The sequence below is a fragment of the Primulina tabacum genome, chromosome 8 (genome assembly GCF_025594145.1).
Source record: "Primulina tabacum isolate GXHZ01 chromosome 8, ASM2559414v2, whole genome shotgun sequence".
In the NCBI taxonomy this organism is placed as follows: domain Eukaryota; kingdom Viridiplantae; phylum Streptophyta; class Magnoliopsida; order Lamiales; family Gesneriaceae; genus Primulina; species Primulina tabacum.
In genome coordinates this window covers 15,534,425-15,561,768 of record NC_134557.1, presented here as the reverse complement: position 1 = coordinate 15,561,768, position 27,344 = coordinate 15,534,425, and the positions used below count along the sequence as shown (strand labels likewise).

Below are 27,344 nucleotides of genomic sequence, written 5' to 3'. Positions count from 1 at the left end.
TTTAAAAAAAATTCAATAGAATTTTAAAATGAGCAGATGTTTCAGGAATATCCCCGGTCTTCTTCCTCGTTCGAGCGCGAAATGCAATTTAAAATCATAATGCATGAAACTTTAAATAAACCATGAATTAAAACACAAATTCATGAAATAAACATGCATTAATTGCATTAAACTAATTTAATTAAAATCCATAAGAAATTGATAACTTGCATGTGTGTGGTTTACGTAGACCTTCAAATTTTCGGGACGTTACACAACGTGTAGAACGTGCACCGGAGAGACGGGGAAGATATCCTTTGAAAAACCTTGAGCATTATTCGAAGGTGCTGCTGTATTTTTTCGAGGGGGAGCTGCTGCTGTATATGGAGGAGGCGGCCAAGTGAAGGGTAGAGTGTTTAGCGTTTTGAAGGTAGGTTTTAATAAAACAATTAGTGTATAATGGGCCTTCAATTAAAATAATGAAGTATAGTAGAATTTTGGGCCCATTATGCATTAAATAATCCCATTAAGCCCAAAAAAACACTCTCGAGAAATATATCGTTTAGGTACCTTTTGAAAATATTGTCCGATCTCTCAAAAAGTCATGCGATTTGATAAAATTTGCGTACTAGCTTAAAATATGACGCGATGAGTAAAAATAATCTACAAAAGTCCATTTCGAAAATCACCCTGATTTACATCATATATTAAATAATTAAAATAAATCTTTAATAAAAATATTTTTCCTATTTATCCCCGATCTCTGTTCCTCGTTCGAACGCAAAAAACTGCTAAAATCTCTTATGCATGAAACTTTAATAAACCATGAAATAAAACACATATTCGTGTTAAAATCATACATTTTATGCATTTAAATAATTTAATTAAAATATATAAGAAATTGAAACTTGAATGCATGTTGTTCACGCGGTTTTTCAAATTTTCGGGACGTTACAAATTGTCTCTGTTGGAAGAGCGATCGAACTGTGGTACTTGAGCTGCTATAAAGTTTAAAATATTTAAGTTGTATTATTTAGTAAAGTAACAAGCGCTCAATCCTACATCTTTTAAAATTCATGCTCTAATTATTCATTTCTGAATGTGAGGGAGTGTGTTAGATGTCTCACGTTGGATGGATTAAGTTTTTGGTAGTTGTATATATGGAATTGGATAATTCTCTCCATTTGAGCTAGTTTTTGGGATATAGTTATGTCTAAATCTCAATCTTAACAAATAGATTAAGTTCGTGGGAGTTATATATAAACTTAGACAATCTTCTTCACATGAGCTAGTTTTTGGGATAGAATTAAGCCTGACTCTAAATCTTAAAATGGTACATAACTCATGCTCACCATTATATGTTGGAACATCATATGAGCCATCTACTAACATAAATTTTGACGCTATAGTTGTTCAATTCTTAGCATGAGAGGTTTGTGTTAGATATCTCAAATAAGATGTATTAAGTTATTGAGAGTTGTATATTTGGATTTGAGCAAACTTCCACCTTTTAGCTAGCTTTAGGGTGAAATTTGACTCAAGTCTCGATCTTAAGATGTATTAATAAAATATTAAAGCTCTCGAGCGACTCATGAATATCGAACACAATAATTTGAGATCGATTTCGACTCAAAAAACCTTCGAACATGTACGACTCGAATTCAAGAATTTTGAATATGAAATAAAGTTTTCCAAGCCGACTTGATTTACATCTCTAGACAAGGAAAGAAAATATACAGTGTAGACTTACTCTCTCTATGGCAAATATCAATTCAAATCATTAATTCACCATATTCTGATCTTGTACAGTAGAACTTTAAAAATTTATTCATATTTGACTCGATTCAGTTTTTTTATATCCCTATCTTTGTTTATGACTTTTTCCATGTAGTTCTGCACGACAAGGCTTTTAACGAGACAATTAATTTAATTGAGGTTTTTCCTATGACGGTTACAACAAAGTACATCAAAATAGAGTAATTATAATGAGATTGTATATTTTAGAAGTGTTTTAAAAAGCGTAGATTACACTCGAATAGTAAGAAAAAATGTTATTCTTTGTGGACAAGTGTGAAAATACAGTCAATTTTTTGGTTGACCATATTAAGCGTGTAAATAACACAATTTTTTAGATACAAATCTAAATTAATTTTTTTAAATAAAATCTATCTTTTAAATTTTTAAGGGTCCTATCCCTCAGTAGAGGCTCCTCAGAGGCCGGGAGAGCACCCGGTGTGCCCGAATTGCAACCGCCAGCATCCGGGACAGTGTTTATGGAAATCGGGCAAGTGCTTCAAATGCGGAGCCAACGATCATATGCTGAGAGACTTCCCGCAGTGGAGGCAGCCGACCCAGGGTAGAGTGTTCGCCATGCAAATAGAGGAGGCGAATCCAGTCACGACCTTGTTGACTGGCAACTTATTTAATTCAGCACCGCATTATTTTTGCTATGCATGTTTCGAATTTTATTTGGGATTATTAGTGCGCTAGTTAGTATTGTTGGGTGATTTGCGTAGAGATTTTTCTGCTATGCTTGAGGTTAAGATTAGAATTTTGGGATATAAGTTTTTGTGTTGTACCAACATCTCTCAGGCAATATTTTCATAAAGAGAGTAGCCACGAAGGCCTTGATAGATTCAGAGGCCACTCACTCTTTTATTTCGGAGACGTTTGCTAATCATCTGGACGTCAATTCTATTGGACTCGACATGAGTTATTCAGTGACAGTTCCATCAGGGGAAGAATTGTCAGCTACTAGCGTGGTCAGAGACATCGATCTTGAACTGCAAGGCCACCTAGTGTATGCCGATCTAATTGTGTTTCCAATGCCAGAATTTGATATTATCTTGGGAATGGACTAGCTGACAAAGAACATAGTTCTCATTGATTTCCAGAAAAGATCAGTGTTGGTAAGACATTTGGGCATGGAGCAGTTTCTCTTTAGCCAGATAGATGTAGGAGTTTCCCTCGCATGATCTCTTGTATGCAGGCACATAGAATTATTCATAAGGGTTGTCAGGCTTTCTTGGCCAACATTGTTTCCGCACCTGACGTACCCACTCCAGTCGATATCTGGTGTACTGATTGTCAGATATTTTCCTGACATCTTTCCAGACGACGTCACAGGCCTTCCACCAGAGAGAGAGGAGGAGTTCGCCATCGACCTTATGCCAGGCACTGTGCCAATTTCAAAGGCACCATACTGTTTAGCTCCAGCTGAGATGTTAGAACTCAAGCAGCAGATTCAGGAGCTCTTGGATAAGGAATTCATCCGCCCTAGTTTCTCACCATGGGGCGCACCAGTACTCTTCGTAAAGAAGAAAGATGAGAGCATGAGGTTGTGTATCGATTATCGAGAACTAAACAAGGTAACGATCAAGAAAAATACCCACTACCAAGGATCGAGGACTTGTTCGATCAGTTGCAGGGAGCCACTATGTTCTCTAAGATAGATCTACGATCTGGGTATCATCAGCTGAAGGTAAAGGATGCAGATGTTCATAAGGCAGCCTTCAGAACCAGGTATGGGCACTACGAGTTCTTAGTAATGCCATTTGGACTGACGAATGCTCCAGAGATATTTATGGACCTCGTGAATCGAGTATTTCAGTCCTGCCTAGATCAGTTCGTCATAGTATTCATTGACGACATTCTTACCTACTCGAAAAGCCAAGAGAAGCATCGTCAGCATTTGGGTACAGTTTTGCAAGTCTTGCAGAGTCGCAAGTTGTATGCAAAATTCAGTAAGTGTGAATTTTAGTTGGAGAAAGTAGCGTTTTTGGGTCATATAATATCCAGAAGTGGTATTGAGGTGGATCCAGCTAAGGTGGCAATGGTTAAGGAATGAGTTGAGCCGAAGAATGCGTCAGAGATCCGCAGTTTCCTAGGCTTAGTAGGCTACTACAAGAAATTTATTCAGGGATTTTCTTCAATTGCAGTGCCACTCACTTCATTGACTAAGAAGAATGCTAAATTCATATGTAGTGGAGAGTGCCAGAAGAGCTTTGATACGTTGAAGCAAGCTCTTATTTCAGCGCCAGTGTTAGCCATGTCAATAGGGCAAGGCAATTTCGTATTGTACACTGATGCATCTAAGCTCGGGTTAAGCGCAGTGTTGATGCAGCATGGTCGGGTCATAGCTTATGCCTCTAGACAGTTGAAAGTGCATGAGAAGAATTATCCGACTCATGATCTTGAGTTAGCCGTCGTTGTCTTTGCATTGAAGATATGGAGACATTACTTGTACGACGAGAAATACCAGATATTTACTGATCACAAGAGTCTCATGTATTTCTTCACGCAGAAAGAGCTGAATATGAGACAAAGACAGGTGGTTAGAGTTAGTGAAAGACTACGATTGTGAGATTAGCTACCATCCGGGGAAAGCTAATGTTGCGGTAGATGCTTTGAGCAGATTGCAGTCGTAGCACAGCTGTCAATACAGAGATCTCTGCAGTCATAGATTCAGAGATTTGGGTTAGAGGTTTATCCTAAGGGCAGAGCTCCTAAGCTGTCTAATCTGACAGTCCAGTCTTCTTTGTTTGACCGAATCCGTAGAGGTCAACCTTCAGATGAGCAGTTGCAGAAATGGAGACTGAAGGATAAAGCCAAGGGCAGTGTTCTCTACGCGGTGTCCGATGGTATTGTGAGGCACAGAGGAAGAATGTGGGTGCTGAGTGTTGATTCAATCAGAGATGATATTCTGACAGAGGCACACACATTTCCGTATTCCATTCATCCAGGAGGCACCAAGATATACAAGGATTTGCAGATTCTGTATTGGTGGCCAGGTATGAAGAGAGACATCCACCAATTTGTGTCTGAATGTATCACTTGTCAGCAGGTGAAGACAGAGCATCAGAGGCCAGCAGAGATGCTTAAGCCACTCCCTATCCCCAAGTGGAAGGGGGAGAATATCACCATGGACTTCGTTGTTGGTTTGCCGAGGTCAGTCAGAGGATCCAATGCTATTTGGGTTATAGTTGATCGACTTACTAAGTCGGCACACTTCTTGCCAGTGAAGACGACTTTCTCCATGACGCAGTATGCGGAGCTCTATATCAGAGAGATAGTTCGATTGCACGGGATCCCAGTTACTATAGTGTCTGACAGGGACCCGAGGTTTACATCATCCTTCTGGAAGAGTTTGCACGCAGCCATGGGGATGAAGTTGCTATTCAGTAAAGCTTTCCACCCTCAGACAGATGGCCAGTCTAAGCGAGTGATTCAGATTTTGGAGGATTTGTTGAGAGCTTGTATGATTGATTTCCATGGGAATTAGGAATCGAAGCTACCTCTTGTGGAGTTCACATACAACAACTTTTAATCATCTATAGGTATGGTTCCCTACGAGGCATTGTATGGGAGGAAGTGCAGATCGTTGATTCATTGGGATGAAGTCGGTGAGAGATCAGAACTTGGTCCAGAGATTGTTCAGCAGAATGCAGATGTGGTGGTCAAGATCCGAGACAGGATGAAGACCGCCCAGAGCCGTCAAAAGAGTTATGCTGACAAAAGAAGAAGGGATCTTGAATTTGCCGTAGGTGATCACGTTTTTGTAAAGCTAACACCTATGAAAGTGTGTGTTTTTGTGTGTATAGGTGTGTGTGTTGTGCTTTTACGTAGTTGGGTTGTAGATTAGGATATGGTTCTTTTATAAGTTACTTAGGATATTTATTAGGTGTTTTAGTTTAATTAAAACACTACTTATTAATTAAGTCCTTATAATTTAAATCACTAATTTAACTTTCCAACGTTTGAATTAAGATTCCTACAATTTTAAAATTCTACTCATGATTAAATACTATCTAATTTAATTATTTAAGTCATAAAATAATTATTAAAATATTTTATTTCGAGTGGAAGTATTTAAATTCTTTATTTTCGAATTTTTCTAATCAAAATGCTTGGTGTTTCTATTATACTCGATAAATTAAATTTAACCCTAAAAAATGCTAAAATTTATAAATCCTTTAAAATACTATTTTTCATGACTTAAAATAAAATTATAATTTAAATTTTTAGCATCTTATTCGTCTCCGGTCTCCTTTCCCAGTTCGGTATCGAACATTCGTCTTAAAACTAAAACTCATGAAAATATCTTAAATATAATAAAATAAATATATAATTTTAAAATAATTTAAAACATACATGCATTCACCTAAATTATTAATTAAATAAAAATATTTCAATCATGCATGAGGTTTACGTGTACTAATGTTTGGACACTACATACATAAATAGAGGAATTAATGCTATTGACATAATCTTGCGGTGCTTCAATTTCATTTATAATCTTGTGGTGCTTTCATTTCAACTCAACATCACCTATACCCATTTCACTGTAATCTTGTGGTGCTTCCATTTCAACCATGCTCATTTCATTGTTTTATATGTAAGCCACTTACTTTACTTATGTTGCAACTCGTTTGATTGTGGCCAAACTCATCACATCTCTTATATACGTTGTTTTGTTCCACACTTTTCAACTTTATTTGCCTTGAAACTGGTACTTCCGCAAGTTGTTTTCTCAATTTAGCTGGCCTACTAACTCTTTCAATACTCCCATCTTTGTACATTTTTCTCTTGTTATTTGTTTCCATTGAATTATTGTAATACAATTTAATTGTAACAAGAGTAGGTTTCGCATCCAGCCTAAAACACAAAGAATATTATTAAAACAAGTACTTCGTTTAGCCGTAAACAACTTCCACTTACAGCAAATGCAATATCTACTAATAAGCTGAAATTTAAAAAAATTGGCTGAAATGGACAACTAAAAAATCAGTGAATGCTAAAGGGAGAGATTTTCCGACTTAAATGGACAATTTTTAAAAAATCACAGCTATGCTTTTGTATTAAAAAAATGTAATTCTAGCTGAAATGAACAAATATTCCGAACTATTAAAAAAATAATGCCAAAACAATCCTCAATGAAAAAATAGTATAACAAAATAGAAAAAGTTTGGACATGGTATGGAGATATTGAAACTCCAGTCCTGTGATTTCGTAGTCAAAGAACGTGAGCCTTGAAACTCCAATGTTACGAGTGGAAATTATTTCGAGAAAATCGCGGCCATCGTTCATTCAAGTATAATCGTTTGTAACAACAAATTAATCAAATATAACGAGCTTACTTCATTGAAAAAGATGTAATTCTTCGATTTCGCTGTCGTGTCTCCAATCAATTGGCATTTCTTCGTCTGATTTGAGAGAATTTGGGATTACAGTTTTATTTGGGGAGAATGAAATCATGAGTAGTAGTGTCTCGAATTAGTTGAAAATAAAAATGGGTCATATGAGACGCACATGCCTGGATCAACGTTAATTTTAACGTGATGATAACTGATAGGGACGAATTTGGAAAGATATCAGAAACTTGAGGGATTAATTACGAGGTCGACAATAGAGAGGATTAAAATGGAAAAAGGCAGCAAACAATAAGGATGAAATTGGTATTTTCTCATATTTCCTCCTATAAACCTATCTTTAGTTCCAAAAAACAAAGAAAACTAAGGCCTTATTTTTCATTAAAAAAAAGAAAAAAAAGGTAGGTCTTATCCTCATCTCTGTTGCGGAATCTTTGGCTGCTATGATGGAATCAGCGGTATCTTTCTCTGCTACCAAATTGTTTTCCCACTCCTCTCTTCAACTTCACGCTCGCATCTGCTTCCCTTTCCTCTCCTCTTCGTCCCCATTTCACCGTGGGTTCATTTTCATCCCCAGATTTCGAGGCCAACCCACCCGCCAAATATGTGCCTCCATCACTGCCAAGCCTTCGTCAGAGCTCCGAAGGAATCCCGAAAGCTCCGAGCCTGATCACAAGCTCAGCGCCCTTCGCGAACTCTTTTCCAGGCCTAACATCAACATAGACGCCTATATCATTCCTTCCCAGGATGCTCATCAGGTACATGGCAACTTGGAGTTTTTTATCACGAGAAATTGAATTTAACTCTCGTATCGGTGGACAATTGGGACATTTGTGGATGCATCATCCGTCTTTGTTCTTGGTTATTTAGGTGCTACTTTTCTTTGTTTTTGCTTATAGTCTGTAGTGTTACTCAAGGTAGCATGCATTTCGTTGTTTGAAACTGAACATTTCGTTGAATTCTCGTAAACATTAGTGTAATCGTGGTTGCAGTTGGATTTTCTTACATCGAATTTCTTAATTTCAGAGCGAGTTTATTGCGGAATGTTATGCGAGGAGATCATACATATCAGGTTTTACTGGTAGCGCAGGCACGGCTATTGTAACGAAAGATAAAGCAGCTCTTTGGACTGATGGACGTTACTTTCTTCAGGTTTGGCATGTGCATGGCTAGATCATCTCTTCCAGTTATATGTCAGGGACTCTGGAATATGATTTAATTTTGATGAATTTTATGGGATTTGCCTATATCTATGTTATTACCTCCGCTTTTTGTTAACAGGCTGAGCAGCAGTTAACTTCAGGCTGGATTCTTATGAGAGCTGGTAATCTTGGAGTACCCACGACAAGTGAGTGGCTTAATAATGTCCTGGTTCCTGGTTGCAGAATTGGTATTGATCCTGTGAGTAATATCTTTTGTTGCGTTCAGTATTGTAGCAAATGATCTTCATTCATTTTTCCCCCTAATAGCACTTAAACTGGTTCACTCAAAGTTCGTGAATATATCTCTGTCAAGTAGTGGTGATTTTGGTCCTGTTTCCCCTTGTGCCATGGCCTTCACCAAATCCAGAAAATGTGCTTAAGTTATTCAGAAAATTTAAGCAGCTATCCACACAAAAATTATTTATACCTTCAGTGAACGATGTTAGCTAGCAAAGGGAATAAGATATTTTTTTATATTTGTGAAAATTGTTTTTTTAAAAGTTTGAATAGAAAATATATTTGTCTGGTTACTGAACTAAAACTCATTCCAGCATCTTTATTAATAGTATTCCTACCAGCTGGCATTGCCATTTCGGTAATCATTTTCTTGTATGTGTTCATGACTCTTCCCTCTTTTGTTTTCTTGATCACATAGAGTGTCGATCTCTGTTTTGTTATTTCTTCAACTGCATCCATCTAATCCCGCCTTTTGTTTTTGTGAAGAGTGCAGTTCCTGTTTTCTTCAAATGCTGCTGATGAACTGAAGGAAGCCGTATCTGAAAAGAATCATGAGTTGGTCTACTTATATGATATCAATCTTGTGGATGAGATATGGAAACCATCCAGACCAAAGCCACCAAAGAAACATATCAGAGTGCATGACCTGAAATATGCTGGTCTAGATGTGTCCTCTAAGCTGTCTTCTTTGCGAGCAGAATTAAATGATGCTGGTTCATCTGCAATTGTTATCTCAATGCTGGATGAGATAGCATGGCTGTTGAACTTGGTAGATAGCTAACCTGCTTTCTTGAATCTTTCGTCGTCTGGTTGATGAAAATAAATTCCTGCTTTCTTTGCCCCATAAAAAGGGGAAAAAAGTCCTGTCCTTAATAGTGTGATAAATCTCTTCATGTTTCCGATAAGTTAGCCTAGAAAAATATTGAAACATAATAACAGAATGGAATGTTTTGTTGTGTATGTCAAATCATGTTGTGGGTCCTACATTTGAGAAATACCATCAGGATCCCATAAATAGGCAGGGAGTTGTGTAGGTCGAGATTTGATTATGAGGGGATCAGGTTCAGGTGTAGTTCCATGCAGGTAAGAAAATATTTATTTCCAAGTATATTCCTTACTAAATAAAAAAAAAGCTTCCATTGAATTATATTTGTTTCACGTCAGGCTTTTTTGAAACTAAAATGTAAGAGTGAAGAACTTTATTAACTTTTTATTTTATAATTTTGTCAAGTAGATTCCATTTTAGGAGACTCTAACCTGTTTTAAAATTCTCTTTGGTTAATTAATTATATCATCAAAATTCATTTTAGTGATTTGAGGATATATTAAAATTGAATCTTGATTATTTTTGGTGCAACGTATATGTATAAAGACTTTTCCTTGTGCTTTTCTTCCGATGAAGACGCCAGTGATTTTGTGAGAAATTAATGGAGGTTCTTACTATTGTCTCCTTCCCATGATTGACATATAACTTTTGTTAACAGAGAGGTAGTGATGTGCCACATTCACCAGTCATGTATGCCTATTTGGTTGTGGAGATTGATGAAGCAAAATTATTTACCGATGATGCGAAAATTACCCCAGAAGTGATGAAATATTTGAAGAATTCCGGAATAGAGTTGAGACCATATGAATCCATTCTTGCAGAAGTAGAAAGGTATTTCAGAAGCATCAAGTGCACATTGAAGTGAACTCTATCCTGCTACATTCATTTGTTGACTTTCAGGGTTGGGAGATTTTTAGAGTCATATAGATGGTTTACTGAAACAAAAAATTGCAAGAAACTCGAGGAGGGGTAGAATATTCTGGGTTGTGTTGATCCATGGCTTACGTTGGTCCGTTTGGGTGGTGAGGAAAATGAGGATTTTTGAAAACTTAGAAAACTCACTTCAAGAGTGCTGGGATGAAATTAAATTTAGAGTCTCTTGTTGGAGTTTGAAGAATGTGGAGTTTAAATCGTTCTCGGTTTCAGATATGTATAGAAATCCTAGTCTAATATTATGTTAAGTTGAATCCGGGTCTTACTTCATCAGGCGTGGACCTCTGGTCTGCTTTATGTATCTAAAATGTTTTATTAATATAATATTGTTTACTATCCAAAAAAAGAAATTTGAAGAAACTCACATGACTGAGTATAGTCATCACAAAAAGCAGCATCAACAAAAATTGAAGGACTTAAGTGTTGGTTATGAGGTTGTGTCTGAAAAAGAGTAAAATTAACCCCATCACTTTAACAAATTTGATCTTATCATCAGAGCATGAACTGGATGAAGGTGCAACTCTGCTTAAATTTAACAGAAACAATAAATCATACTTGCCGTGTTTTAGCTACATGGACCTTTTGTTTCTGTTTCATCATGCATCATCTCCAAACTTGATCCATCAATATGACAATACATAAGTTGTTTTTAATTACCATATCAGTGCAAACTTTTTTTTGATCGGAAACTATGATTTTATTATAATAATAGTTAGAATTACAAAGCTAGTGGATGAGCGATCCACAAGACACCACAACAATCAGTAAACTGCAATCTCTTTAGTAACAAATAAAACTTCAATCCCTAACTAGGTCCGATATGAGCATATGCTGAAACTGTGGTATGTTAATCGTCCAACTCGCTACTCTGAATTTGATCTTTTCCCATAAATCCTTCCACGAGTCCTCTTTGTCAGTAAAAATTCTACTGTTGCACTTCATCCATGTGGACCAAAAAATACAATGAACAATGATGGAACCAAAAATTCCTAAGGCCATATCAATGCAAACTAGTTTCCATTCTAATCCAAACACCTTTACAAAACCATACATATAGTAGCCTTAGTTGATGCTATTGTCTGCGATTTATCTTTGATTTACATTGCATCAGATGACCTATTAATGCAATCACTTCAAACTCCACTTGTTCTTTTTTGCTACAAATTCTTCTGTTAGCTACTCTTTCTGCATTCTTGTGATAAGCGGAAGCTTGTGTTCTCTCCTGGTTGACCTCTATATGCATCTTATCAATTCTAGCTTCAACGCATAGAAGGTGATGAGCACATGGATTTGTATATCACTTTCAACACCTCTTATACTGAGTCTTGTGAAGGCATCGGTTGCTATTCCAACGCTTCTACCTATTCAATTACCAAGAAGAATATCTTCTTCTGTTGGTTGACATTCATATATATATATATATATATATATATATATATATTCTATTTCCATGGATGGGTGAGAGTTGTCATTAAGGTACCAAACCTTTTTGTCAATGTGTTGGGAAAGATCACTCTGCCATCCCTATGATAACTTTACTCATTCTGTTGGCATTGAAGCAGTCTTTTGTAATTTCCTTTTCACCATAAAGTTATTATGTCATTCATGGAATGTGATATTCGTTCAGAGCACTTGTTTACTAGATTTTCATAACCAATTAACTTCAGCGTAACTTTCTTGAAGTTTGGCTGCAAAAGGGGCAAGCCTTTGGTTGGACTCATCATCTGTTAGTGCTGCTATCACTGACACGTACAAAAGCTCATGCAATAAATACATGGGCACTGCTGGAGTTGCTAGTAAAAACAAAAGGGTCTTACCAAATGGAATAGAAGACCTATCCTATGGATCCACTGCCGTATACAAGAGCTCTCCTGTTTCTCTGGCTAAAGCTATCAAGAATGAAGCTGAATTACAAGGGATGTGTGGCTCTCATCTAAGGTAACACCACCTCTTTGAAAGGATGTACTTCATGCAGAGAACAATTAATGAAACTCTACTTTTGCAAATGTGACTTGGCTCGAATCACCATCCTTTTTTTACATCATTTTTGGTTGATTTAATTGAATATGTTGCAAGTGTCTATGTGGTTTTTGCTTAGCATTAGATACAATTAATAGTAGTGATTAATGAACTAACTTGTGAATTTTATTAGGAGTATTTAAGTGAGATTAATGTTTTGCAGGGATGCAGCTGCTCTTGCACAATTTTGGACTTGGTTGGAGAATGAAATCAGCAATGGTGCTATTTTGACAGAAGTAGACGCCGTGGACAAACTTCTCGAATTCCGGTCTAGGCAAGATGGCTTTGTTGATACAAGCTTCGACACAATAAGTGGTAAATCGGCTTGCCACGTTATTGAACTTGATCTTTTCTACTTTTTGTTATTTTTTCCTTTTTGCTAAAAAAAAGTTTACTGATCACCCCAGTCGCTAGAATCCACTACTTTAATTGATTTTAGGGTTTATTTGGATTGAGTCACTTGAAATTCATTATTTTGAATACATTTTCATTGTTTAGATAACTTAAACAAATGAAATTTAGATCCACCTGCTGCTTATTTACAATATAATTGGAGTTCACAATGATTTTCAAATCCACATAATATTGGGGTCATTTTAAATCCATTGTAATTAGAATAATTATTGTGTAAAAAAGCATGAGATGAATTTTTATTTCCTTTGTTTAAGTTATATAAACAATGTAAATACATTTCAAATGACTTAATCCAAATGCATTATTGGAGAACAGGATGTGGATGCGCCCTAATCCATCAAAATCACTTTTCCTTAAATTTTATTATGTCAAGCCAGGTGCCAATACAATTTACATTATCAAGTACCGCATTGAATGTTGTTCAATGACATCTCTTTAGATAGGGTCTTTCATTTGATGATGCAAGATACAATAGCTCTCCCAGCATCCAATAAAAAATTTGATTGACTTATAGATACCCAATTTTGTCTAAACTACAATTTACAAAACTGAGGCCTTAACACTGTTTATACAATATTTTCTTCTAAAATGAGCTAGAGGAGGGGCCAAGACTGGAAAAAATTGCCAGCATTCGACTCCCAAATCTAGTCTAAGGTCCTCATCGGTTTAAAATAACTTGCAAAAATGGGAGCTGACAACTCAACAAGTAATCAGAAAATCCATCCAGGCTAAAAACAGTAGAGAAATGAATGGCACGATGCCATCGAGCACGATAATTACAAGAAAATAGCATGTGTAAATCTCATTAGATCATAACATTTCAAACACATACATGTTCAACACATTCTTAACCATAAGAATAAATTCCTTTTGAATGTTTTATAAACCTGTCGTGAAGTATGAACAGAAGTCTATTTATAACCGATAAGACCAACCAAAGATATATACTACTATTGTGTAGTTTCTTGCTGTAAAGCTGATGGGTTTGTCTCAGGAACTCAACCCACAGATACAAAGAAAACTATAATTTCATTAATTAAAAGAGAAATATACATAAGAAACGATCAATTCTTACAAGGAGAGTGACCCCTAGAGCAGAAAATATTTTTAGAGAATAAATTTCTCTCCCTAGCAAGGCTAGCAACAACCATAACAAAATACACATCTATATCCAAATGACTACTCCTTGCCCACGCACAAAATTACTAACCCCACCCCATTTAATTCTAATACATGTACATTATGTATAGTTCCTATTTGAATCCAGCCATTATCACTACTACCCATGAAACACCGTAACAGTTTGTCACTTGTCTGATGAATACAACATTATTTATGGTCTTTTAAGGTTCAATTATGGCAACCTATCATAAAAATGAATGTTTGAAAAGGCGTACCAATTTCCAGGGTTCTGCATCACTAATGACCGCATAAATCTAATAAATTTCCTTACACTAGCTTAGCTGGTTCAGTTTTGTACTTGGTAAGCTTGTTGCTGTAAATGAGTAAAAATCAGTAATTGTATTCATTTCAATGATTATGTGCATCATTTATAGATACAAATCAGATTCTATAGATAAAGAGATAGAAAATCATATCCTCCTAATTTACAAATACAAATATATGTTATCTTATCAAATAAACTTATTCTAATATACACTTCCCCTCAAGCTTGGAAGTAGATGTTGATGAGACCAAGCTTGCCAACCAAGAATTCACGAGTCTGTTCTGATAGTCCTTTGGTGAGTAAGTCAGCCAATTGATGAGAGGAATAAACATATTCAACACTGAGAGTACCCTCTTTTATCATGTTTTTTATGAAATGACGATCGACTTCAACATCTTTTGTCATGTCATGATGAACAGGGTTGTGCACAATACTGATAATTGACTCGTTGTCACAAAAATTACATAGGGTCTTCAAACTTGAATTTTTGTTTCTCATGATTCTCCTTATCCAAACGAGTTCACAAACTCCATATGCCACTGCTCTATATGCTGCAACCAGGGATTGTATTTTGTTGCACCAAATGACCAAATTTTCTCACACGATTGTACAATACCCAGATGTAAACTTCCTATCAGATATATATCAAGCCCAATCTTCATTTGTGAATGGGTGTACTTGTCGATCATCATGTTTTGCAAATAATAAGCTTTTTACTAGAGTTTTTTTCATGTATTTCAAAATTCTGTATGCAGCATCGAGGTGGCCTTGACGTGGTGAGTGCATGTATTGAAGGCAATATATGGGCGTGTGTGGGAGAGATAAATGAATTTTCTGACAAGTCGCTGTTATTGTTCCTTTGTCCACGGTTTTCCGTTCAAACATCTTACCTTTGTTTCCTAGCTCGATAGATGTATTGCTAGGTTTGTATCTTAGCATTCTAGTCTCATCCAAGAGATTCAATGTGTACTTTCGTTGCGAAATAGGTATCCCTTCCCCTGGCAATTTCCATTCCCAAAAAATATTTGAGTGTTCCAAGATCTTTAACCTCAAATTCTCTTGCCATCATGAGTTTTATATTTGCCATTTCTATACAGTCATCGCCATTAACAATAATGTCTAAAACATACACTGTCAAAATTGTAATTTTGTTGTTCTCAGAGTGTTTGATGAAGAGAATATTATCTTCTTGCTGCCGAAAATATCCAAATGTTTTAAGTACCTTGGAGAATCTGCCAAATCACCCGTGGGGGGATTGTTTTAGCCCATACATGGGCTTGTGAAACTTGCATACTATTTGATTCCCCAATTGTTCTTCAAATCATTGAGGTTGACACATATGCACTTCCTCTTTAAGTTCACCATTTAGGAAGTCATTCTTTATATCGAGTTGATATAATGGCCAATCTAGATTTGCTTTTAATGATAGAAGAATTCGAATAGTGTTAGGTTTAGCAACAAGAGCGAAGTGTAGTCAATGCCATGGGTGCCATGGGTTTGAGTAAAGCCCTTGGTTACAAGATGAGCCTTGTATCGTTCAATTGAACCATCAACCTTATAGTTTACCGTGAATATCCATTTGCATCCCACCGTATTTTTTCCTTGTGGTAGTTTCACCAAACTCCAGGTATTATTTTCTTTAGTGCACGCATTTCCTCAAGAATTGATGTTTTCCATTCAGGGACAATAATAGCATCTTGAACAGTCCTGGGAACTTTATACTAGACAAACTCGTGGTGAACACACAAAATGATGATGATGATAAGTTTGAGTAAGGGACAATTTAAGATATGATGTTGGGTAGAAGTCTTTATACCTTTTCTACCATCTTAGGTATATTTATATCGAAGGTAGTACCTGACTGAGAACCTACTATCGGTTCTTCTTCTTGACTGTGGTTAGATTCACAGTGGTCTTTTTATCTTGAGGCTTCCGTCTTAAGTAGACTTGCAACTCTTGTAGTGGTATTGATTCTCTCCCTGCTTCTGACCCTGAGGTATGTTCTGGAGTATTGGATGTTTGGATTAACTGGTTTTGGATTTGTCTTGGTAAAAGTAAGATGAACAGGATCAGATGTGGGAAAAAGTAGATTGTCCCAACAAGCTTCATTCACATTCAGGGTCGCTAGTTGGACGACAAAGTTGACAGAATTTAACCATTTACTTGCCTCAGACATAGTGAGGTATTAGAAATTTCTATGTTATTAACGAAAGTGTAGTAGTTTTCCTTGTGGCTTTTGCGAATTTCTCATCCACCTACTTGTGCTTTGTTTTTCTGTTCTAATAAAATTTCCTTTCTAATAATAATAATAATAATAAAAAGCTTCATTCACATTCTCTTCTTAAATCAAAGTGGAAGAGAAGTGGGGTGTTTTCAAGGAAATGACATCCCCAGAGAAATAATTTTCTTATTTTTGGGCAGCAGCACCGATAACCCTTCTGAGTATGAGAGTAACTGAGAAAGATAGTTTTGATGGCTCGGAGATCTAGTTTGCTTCGGTTGTGATTATGAATATGGACAATGGATGTGCAACCAAAGCATTTGATGGGAAGTTTACGTGTTTGAGATAGGTGCGGATATGTTTGGATGAGAATTGATAACGGTGTTGCAAAATTTAGAGGTTGGCTTGGTAAGCGATTGATAAGGTAAACAGCAGTAAGGACATCGTCTCCCCAGAAATACTCGGGGACACTCTTTGTGAACATTAGGGCTCTGGTAACCACTAATAGATGACGGTTTTTTCTTTCGGAGACCCCATTTTGTTGTGGACTGTAAGAAAGAATAGAAACTAAGCTAGATTATTCACATCACTTGCTTTTCAAAAGGAAAAATACTCGATAAAATCGGACACAAATTACTTTGATGGATGATCCCATGTTTTAAAAAATAGTCACCCAGAATGATATTGAAGTATTCTTTACCATTCTCTGTGCAAAGGGATTGGATATTTGCATGAAACTGTGTGGAAAGACCTTAAGACGGAGCATATAGTAAAGGCCATTTTGAATCCTAGCACTACCAATTAACCTCCCTGATAGTAGGTCTTGAAATTGACACGACTTTGAGTCCTTTTCGAACAGTCGCTTCTCTGTCTTTCCCTTTTTTTAATATCATTTGGAAAACTCCGGTTCCAACCAAGATTCAGGTATTTCGTGGATGGCTGTTTTGGGAAAGTTACTGGCCTATGAAATGATATGAAAGAGATGACTTGCCGTGTGCTCTGTGCCCTAATTGGTGCTTGTTGTGTTGGCAGATGGAAACTCAAGACCACATGTTGATTAATTGTATTTTCACAAGTGGATTGTGGGCTAGGGCTTTGAAAGAATTGAGATTTGTTTGGGCTGTGCGAAAATTATTCGCTACGGATCTTGGACAACTTTTCGGTAAGAGAGAGACTTTTTTAGAGAGTGGTAGTTCATGACATTTGTTGATCGGTGTGGCTAGAGAGAAACAAAAGAATTTTTGGAGACATTGAAGACACGGGTGAATAGTATTGGAAAAAGATCAAGATTAAAATAACTACTTAGATTTGGTCTATAATATAGAATTTGAGAATTTTTCGATATCAGATTTACTTAGAGATTGTGCTTTTGTGTATTATTGATTTGGTTAGGATATTGTTTAGTATTTCGTCGAAAGTGGACTACTTTCTGTTCTTAAAACCTTTTAATATTTAATAAAATTTCGTCTCTTGTAAAAAAAAGAAATTGAAATGCACGATACAGGCACAAACTTAGCAACACATTTATTATCAATTGTGAACCTAATAACAGAAATTAGGTTGCAAGTTAAGGAAAGAACAAGCAGAACAAAATTTAGGGTAATATCCTTAGAAAGACGGATGCTACCAATACCAATGACTGGAGTGAATTACCCATTTGCAATTTTTACAATAGTTGGACTGAAATAATTAGTAAAGGCTCAAAATAAGTTTGGATTTGGTGTCATGTGGTCGGAAGCACTGGAATCAACAACCAAGAGCCAACACAATTGAGGAAAAGGCCGAGACAGCCATACCAGATTGGGTCATGTTGGAGGATTGAAGGACATTTGACGGAGGAATTGACAATACTGTTCAATCTACTCAAATTTCTCCTTGGTGAATGGTTTTGACGTGCAGTGTCCAGGAACATCCTGGATGGCTCGAGTCTGAAACACATGCGCATCAACTTTCTTTCGGGGCTGCCAGCACTTGTCTTTCGTATGACCCGGGTGCTTACAGTGATCACACACCGGTCGTTGGAACGTTCGTTTAGCAGTGGGTGGCATCTTGTGAGTTACAAAGGCAGAGATATCAGGGGAAGAACGTTGGGACGATGTATCATCAGAAAACATCACCTTTATGCTCAGTTTCCTCACGCCTAACATCAGCAAAGGCATCTTCAGATGAGGGAAATGGATCACGGGAAACCACTCGGCCACGAACATCATCAAGGTTGCAGTTGAGGCCAGCCAAAAAGTCGAAGACTCTTTCATTTTCGAGGGACTGCCGGACTTTGATAATGCTGTTGGAACACAGCGAGGAATCCTCAAGGAACAAGTCTAATTCCTGCCAAATATCCTGTAGATCAGAGAAATACTGAGTGACAAAATCATCCCCTTGCTTGACGTCCTTCAGTTTGTTCGAAGTTCAAAGAATTGAGATGAGTTTCCAAGATCTGAATACATTTTTCGAAATGCGTCGTATAGTTCTTTTGCAGTTTGTAACAAGTATCGCCTACTGATATTGGGCTCCATTGAATTGAAGAGCCAGGCAAGAACAAAGGAGTTTTCTGCCATCCAAGTGTTGTACATAGGATCAGACAGCTTTGGCGCGGGTAGTTCGCCATTGAGATAGCCAAGTTTTCGACGACCACATACTACAATCCTGATTGATTGAGACTGAAGATAATTCACCCATTTAATTTGTGGGTGGTAATCTGTAGAGATGAAAACTTGCTATCGGAAGAGAAGCCATGGAGCCAATAGATTTTTTCCTTATTGTTTCGTTGGAGATTGCAGAGGTAGTGGAAGATTCTGTCGACATAGTGCTGGAATTAGGCCGTCAAAGGATGGGAAACACGAGGAAGTGCTGTGGGAATTATAAATTGCAAAGTTGTTCATTTTATATTTTGTACACAATAACACCTTTGATTTCTGTCATTCCAATCTTCTACCATTTTGCCCTATCCAATACAAATACTTAAATATACCATAGATCATAAAATGGCCGAGAACCAAATAGTGGGGTTGTACAATTCCCCTGGGTAATTTAAAAGAAAAGTTAAGTCCTTCCCCTTTCCAAAAGATTTATGGATTCATAAGCTTGTAAATTTGTAAATGTAATCAAATTTTGGAATAGAAATGTGATATTTTCACTATATTTGTTGTGCTGCAAGCGTATTTACTCTCTCTTTATCAGAAACCTGAATACTCGGAGGAAATATGTAACACATTTTTCATTAGTGTACTCCTTTAAACTCCAGGTAACAATCTATAATATTAGGGATGTTGGATATCCATGAGTTGCATTATGAACATTAAGCATACCATCTCTACTTGTATATTTTTCATTTTGAATCATACTAGGTTATCTCTTTACCAAATTAGTCTCACGTTGTCAGATTGTTCTCCACAGCGTCTGGTGCAAATGGTGCTATCATACATTACAAACCAGAGCCAAACAGTTGCAGTACAATAGATCCTGAGAAACTGTTCTTATTAGACAGTGGTGCTCAATATATTGATGGAACAACCGATGTTACCCGTACAGTGCATTTTGGCGAGCCTACTTCATGGCAAAAAGAATGTTTTACCCGAGTTCTCCAGGTATTACCGTTCTTTTTTAATAGTTAATATCGGTAATCATGACTGTGAAGGGGAAGTTAATCTATATCTATACACCGATAAAATTGTGGATGAAAGACAAATGTTTTTCAATTGTGAAAGGACTAAACGATCCTAGTTAATTGTTGAGAATTTTGGTCGATGGGTTGGGGAGAAAAACAGTTTTAGGAGGAAAATGATTAAATTGAGGCGTGCCGAATGGCTGAACTAAAGAGTATTTTTGTTACCTTGTAGGTAATACCCCGATGCAATAACATTATGCCAAATACTCCTCAAAATACTACGATATCATCTTGCTCGCGAGTTGCACAGTTCGGAGCAAGACTTCCATGAACAACTCTCATATTATGTCACAGTGTTTGAAGAAATAAAAGAGAGTTGACTCAACTTAGAGCACATAAGTAGCTAGAATACACAATTGTTAGATTGCAAAACAAAACTATCAAGAGAAAAATGTATTTCTTTATGTTGGATAAAATTGATTCCATCATTCCTTGTACTATACACAAAAATTAGCAAAGACTCCAATGGACACCATTAATAGTAGTAACTGAGAATAATGATGGAAAACGGCTACAAAATACTATGATAATAACTAGGTGTTAATATGAAAAATTAATATATTTAATTTAGAAATTAAAATCAATCATATCTTTCTTTGAACTAAAAATGATTTTTTAAAAATCCCAACAATCCTCCACATATTTCAAAGAAAGTTTTGATAAAGATGATAAGAACTATTGTGACAAATTGAGAAATGAAATGCACAAATGATGGTACCTTTGGGGTTATGAACCAAGTACCAATACGTAGTGAAAATAGGTGTTAATTAACGGAAGTTCGGTGAAATTAGATTTCTATGAACCTGGCTTCCTAATTTGAATACAGTGACTTACCTCCCACAATTCACTTCTCTATACTGGGTTGTTCTAAGCGGTTGGGCATATTTTGGCCTTGCGCCATTTTTGATTTTCATGAGCGCTCTAGGTAACTTATTTAAGTTCCAATTGAAAGGGATCGGTTACGGGTGTCTGGAATGGGCAATGAATGTTTTAAAATAGCATTTTACATGAGCAAAAATCGAGCACCCTTCACTAATGTGTAGCAAATACAAAAACAAAAAAATACATAGTGTGTTTTAGATTTTTACCTATCAGTCACAAGGATTGATGATGGCTCCAACTAAGTTGTTAAACAACTTAGCTTTCAATGGGTAGATAAATCTACAAGCTTCCTTTGAGCAGTCCTTGCTCAAAATCGAGCCACCACCAACAAGCTAGAACCACCTTACACTTGCACTAGAAAATATAAGGCATTTTCATTGAGAAATATGCTATCAATTCATCAAAATGAAGAAGCAAATTTTTGGAAAAATTGGGCTAAAAATTTCGGCCAAGAGGGAGGAAAGAAGTTGGCATCCTTTTAGAACATTGACCACAATTATACATTCAAGGGCCGCCTGACCACAATTATACATACTAATTCTTTAAATCAATTTGTTGATAATATACCAACATATTTTATTTTTTCATTAGTTGGTTCGATTTTCATTTCAGAATTAAAATTGAAAGTTGGACTTTCATGCGTATTGTTACTAAGAGTTGTACTATGTATTTTGTAATTTTCCACTTAAATTCTGGGTTGATTTAATAGGTTTCAGTACTTAATGCATGCCATAATTATATTTTTTAAATTCTTTAAATGGTCAATATGTTTTTCATTTTTGGATTCAAAAAGCGTACTTTCATGCTTATTGTTATCAAGAGTTTTACTTAGTATTTTTTAATTTCACACTTAAATTCTAGGTTAATTAATTATGTTTAGTACTTAATGCCATAATGATATATTTTTTAATTCTTTAATTGGTTGATAAATGTTTTTCTTTTGATTGTGTTTGATAAATATTTTATTTATTTAATGTAGAAAAAGGGAAGAATAAGCAAAAACAAGTCTATAGAAAGTTAAAGGAAAAAATGGGAAAATATACTTGTAGCATAAATTGGAAGTTGAAGTATATTGTTTTATCTCGCAAAAAGTGAATATGCTACAATATTGTATAGTAAGAGATGGATGAACAATCAATTATCATAAAACCGAGGATTATAAATGAGAGTGAAATATATAAAAAAAAATTGCATAATTAAATTAAATAAGAACAAGAATTTAAGTTCCTAAAGTTATAAGAACAAGAATTTAAGTTCCTAAAGTTAAAGTTACAATTATAAGTAAAAAAACCATAATATATTGCACATAATATTATAAATTTTAGTACGTTATGATCTAATAAAACCACAAAGCTGTTAGAAGAGTTTGGATAGTTTGCTTTAAGTTCTATTTTTTTTAGAAGTTTAGTTACATTGTTTGTTCATTTATATTATCGTACAAATTTGATTAAAAATAAGCAATATATAATTAATCCTATTTACTATTTGTACATGACCATGTTACTTAATAATGATTAATTATCATATAGCTATTTATAACTATAAAATGTCTGAAATTTTTTTTAACTTAAAACAACACAATTAGTAATCCTTAGAACTCTCAACCATGTCAATCTACCTAATTAACTACTCCTGTTTAATAAAGAATCAAAAGTTACAAGCTACCCATCGTGTATTAGTACCACGCCATCTTTTTAACCTAAAAGAAAGTAAAATAATTAAAAGATATCAAATTGCAATTCAAAAGTTGGAACATATTTTCAGTTAATTCAATTACAAATAAATTAAGAAACTCAAGTTATATATAACAACTACTAAGCAATAAAAAATGTAGAAAAAGTAAAATATTCTTAAATTATAACGGAAAAAGAAAGGAAATATATTAAAAAATAAGACAACATGCAAACACAACAAATTTTAATAAAAAGCTATAGCAACAACTTATATCATAAATAATTTTCATTTTATATAAATTTTTAATTATTTATAATTATAATATTTGTAGAAAATAAAAAAAAACAATTATTATTAATCATGAGAAAATAGGAAATTTCTCCATAGCAAGCAAGATAAATATTTCACACAAAATTTAGTACTTTAAAATAGATGAATGAAAAATTCAGTGTCCATTTTACTTGTGTAAAAAAGTTTTAAAAATACTATACAGCAAAGTCTAACATTGTATTTTTTTATTATTAATATTGATTTTGTTAGAATATATAACTAATTAATTTGTGCCATATAAAACGTGGGTTCACGTCCGAGTGCACGTGCTACGTGCTAGTATTTATAAATTCCTAAATTGAATCTGTGTAAATCTCTATATTAGCTGTTTTTTACTAAAAGAACTTGTTCTTGCTTTCCTTTGTATGTCTTTACTGTTGTAACGCGATAAAACTAATAATTGTTTTTCCCTCCAAATCTTCATGGTATCAGAGAAGGGTCAGAAACATCTTCTCAGCCATGGAGACATCCAGAAAAGAAACTTTGAGTGGGGGCTTTAGAAACCTTGAGTGAGGAGTCTAGTTTCTGTTCCCAAAATTCATTTATCACTGCTTCATACAGTCCTCTCTTCTCATTACCAAATCACAAATTAAATGGCAAGAACTTCTTTCAGTGGTCTCAATATGTGGTCATGGTGATCCGAGGCAGGGGAAAAATGGGATATTTCACTGGATAGATACAAAAACCTAGTGATGTATGATGATACTGTAGCTCCTGTTTACTTGACCAACTTAGATAACTAGGTTTTTCTGATGTCATTTACTTCACAGATTCTTTTTGAATGACAGGTGTTAGAAAGAGAAATACATTCCACGTTCATTCAATGAGATATTTAAATATGTGATTATCATTAGTTTTTTAGAGTTGTAATCTAAACGATTCATCTTACCATCATGCGGCGTAAATCAATGATGAGCATAAACCTAGTGGGTGGTATAGTTATATTAGTAATCAGCTGCTTCTGTTAAGTGCCTCGACATATAGAGTATTTTTCTTTACTTTTGTTGTCATTTGAGAAGTCTTCGCGGCTCATCTGTATTTCTAAAAAAAAGTGTAGCATATGAAATATTGAACTAATAGTAATCCGCTTTTATACAGGGACATATAGCTCTTGATCAGGCCATTTTTCCTGAAAATTACCCTGGTTTTGTGTTAGATGCCTTTGCAAGGTCATCACTGTGGAAGATTGGTCTTGACTATCGCCATGGTATTTGTCATCTTATCCTTTGTAATGTAGATAGATTTTCTCGATGCTTATTTAGATTCAAATAATCTGTTATTGTGACTCATTTCATCCTTTGTTTAGGTACTGGTCATGGTGTAGGAGCTGCCTTGAATGTTCACGAGGGCCCGCAAAGTATCAGCTTCCGATTTGGAAACATGACTCCGTTGCTGAAAGGCATGGTTGTCAGCAATGAACCAGGATATTATGAGGACCATTCATTTGGCATCAGGATCGAAGTTTGTAACCATTTTTCTCATATTTGTTCTTCTTCATACCAACTTATAATACATAAATGTATCAGTTGCAAGATATGTTTTTTTCAAAAAATTTGGGTCCATGGGAGCTTATGGCATTAACCTCGCAATATTTGACACTATTACCAGCCTGCTGTCTTACAAAAATGTTCTTAATGCATTTTTGTCATGTAGAATCTCCTTTACGTGAAAGAAGCTGACACGCCAAATCGCTTTGGAGGAATTGGATATTTTGGATTTGAAAAGCTTACATTTGTTCCAATTCAGGTAATTTAACTTACTATTAAGGTCAAGTTCTGCTCTGTCTCAATTTCCTGTCGTAGAAACTTGGGGGGTTGGTTTCTTCAACCACCTTTTGTTAAAGCAAATATCTTAATTTTATTGACCTATGGCATACTCAATTGCATCATTGGTCTTTTTACTATGACCTATTTACTTTACCCGTGAGATGAATTACATGAACATGGAAAATGTCAAATGGTACCACAAATGATGGTTACCATTTTTATTAATCTGTGGTCATAACAATTGCCTGCGATTTTTAGCAGTTATGAAAGTTCATATATATGTGTGTGTGTGTGTGTAAAATTCTGTTTTCTAATTACCCTGCAAACATGGTTTACTGAAAACAAATGCAAATGATGAAAGACGGTTTTGATGCAAGGCTAGAACATCATTTTCCTACTGAACACAGCATTTCACTTTTATGGAGAAGTGGAGAACATATCAAGCCAATAGTTCAACACCTCAATTATCATATGCTCTAGTGCTTCTCATAATTTAGAAATCATGATACATTTTGTATCTTCTAGACCTTTGTTTGATATAATCTTTGGTTTTCAAGCTTAGCCAAAGGGCTTTTAGTGGAGTAAACGACACACATATAATCTGATCAAGAAGGCCTACTGATCAATGTTGTGGTAGCAGTAAGTATATTCTTTGTTTAGCACGACGTAGCTAAGATATTGGGCAAGGACAATTGCAACAACACATAGTGCTTGCTAATCAGTTTTGTCTTGATACCATTTTTCTTTTCAATTTCCAAAAATTTAAAAAAGCATTACGAGTGTGCTTACGTTGCGAAGCATGAATCTGGAACTCTTTATAAGCTTCTCACTTGATCACTAAGTAATGTGTTGAGTTCAGTGGATATCTCATTAGTCTAACTATTTGTTCTGTACCAATTGTGAGGCAAATAATTATTTGATTTAAAATTCCTGAGTAAATGCTTCTTCCGACTAGCTATTTATGGATGACGTAGTTCGGACAATTGAATCTCATTCACTCATTGCGCTATCTACTCTCCACTATAATGTGCTTCTAATTGTGGTTTAGATCATGGACCCTTGAATCAGATACAACAAGAACTTCACGTACCAGCATGGGAGTTTTTATGAGTAAGTCGGTTGTGGCCACGGGGCAATAGGTTCTAGGCAGTAAGGCTTTGTGTTGTTCCTACATGTCAATAGGGTTCAAGGTTTACAAGTACATTGACTTGTTCAACAATCTGCTTGTGTTTGATTTGGATCATTACCGACTAATTTGAAGGTGTACGTTATGTTATATTCACAGGGCATTAGTTTGTTTCTACTTGTTTTTATGTGCTCATTTGGCCTCTGACTTGAGCTGGTACAACTCGTGACATAACTTGTGCGCTACCTGTAATTTAATTCTATTCTAATTCACACACGCAACGTTCTCCGAATCCCACCGATTCCAGAGACAAATAAAAGATCTTAATACACTTCAAAAATTGTTGAACCATTTGACACAGCCTTAGGTATTCCTTATATTTCATGAGGACTGATTTTTTCCTGATGGTGTAACATGAGTTTAACTTGCATTCTTGTGATGAGATCTGATTGAGAACGTTTGTGTCATTAAATACTTATCTTTTAATTTGTAAATCACTCCAAATATGCCATGCAGACCAAATTGGTCGACTTCTCATTACTCTCTGCGGCAGAGATTGATTGGCTCAATGGTTACCATGAACAAGTGTGGGAGAAGGTAAGAGAACGTCCATTAGTTGCATTGACAAACATGTTAACTTGGGTATATGTATCTGCTCACTTTTTATTTAATGTTTCCCATTTTATGACTGAAACGTCAACAATATCATCAAAACTAGTCCTTGGTAATTGTGATGGCCATTTGAACTTTTAATGGATTCTACCAGCCATCTATGCATGTTGTTGCCATAGCTTTTCCCTTTTTACTTGCTGACCACTAATCTGCGTGCAGGGCTGGAAAGAGTGACTTTCGGTAGTTAATTTATCTGTTTTTCGGGCATGTTGTTTGGTCAAAGTTCCTTGAGTAATGGAGCGATGACATATTAGGGTACTGCAAGTGTATTCTTTAAACTTAATGTTGTTATTTATTCGAATGCATTCCAAGAACGTATGATACATAAAAAAAAAAAAATTAACTAATGAATTGTGCCGTATCTATTATTTTCTTTTGAAACTGCATTTCTAGATTGATGGTCGGGACTAGAGTGCACACGGTTCATATTGAAATACTCCTTTTTATCCTCAGGTTTCTCCATTGCTGGATGGTGCAGCAAGACAGTGGCTTTGGGACAACACAAGGCCAGATTGTTGAGCCTTGATTTTCAAGCAAATGGAAATGTACAAATTATAACGTGGAGACCCGCATTTTATCATACACTCGGCAGATTCTAGTTTGTATACTGCACAGAAATAGCTTATAATTTCTAATATTTGCATATTTTATTTTTGACAATTTTGGATATGGCTCAACTTGATCTCGTGTATGAACTTAGTCTTATATTTTAAATATTTTAATTTTACACAGCATGATTGTATGGATCACATATGTAATAATATTTTTTAAAAACAATCAAGTTCTAGTTCTCCCAAATAT

The 27,344-nt window shown here is 35.5% G+C and overlaps 1 protein-coding gene across 1 annotated transcript; it reads left to right on the top strand.

The window, feature by feature from the left end:
- The first annotated feature begins 7,493 nt into the window (after positions 1–7,493).
- Positions 7,494–27,274, top strand: LOC142553825 (aminopeptidase P2). The gene is made up of 13 exons (XM_075664325.1): positions 7,494–7,885; positions 8,154–8,279; positions 8,409–8,528; positions 9,060–9,335; positions 10,051–10,223; positions 12,009–12,263; positions 12,508–12,659; positions 19,823–20,013; positions 24,078–24,186; positions 24,286–24,440; positions 24,633–24,725; positions 26,388–26,468; positions 26,997–27,274. Exons 1-13 carry the CDS (start codon positions 7,571–7,573, stop codon positions 27,060–27,062), a joined length of 2,112 nt encoding a protein of 703 aa, XP_075520440.1. The 5' UTR covers positions 7,494–7,570; the 3' UTR covers positions 27,063–27,274.
- The last annotated feature ends 70 nt before the right edge of the window (positions 27,275–27,344 follow it).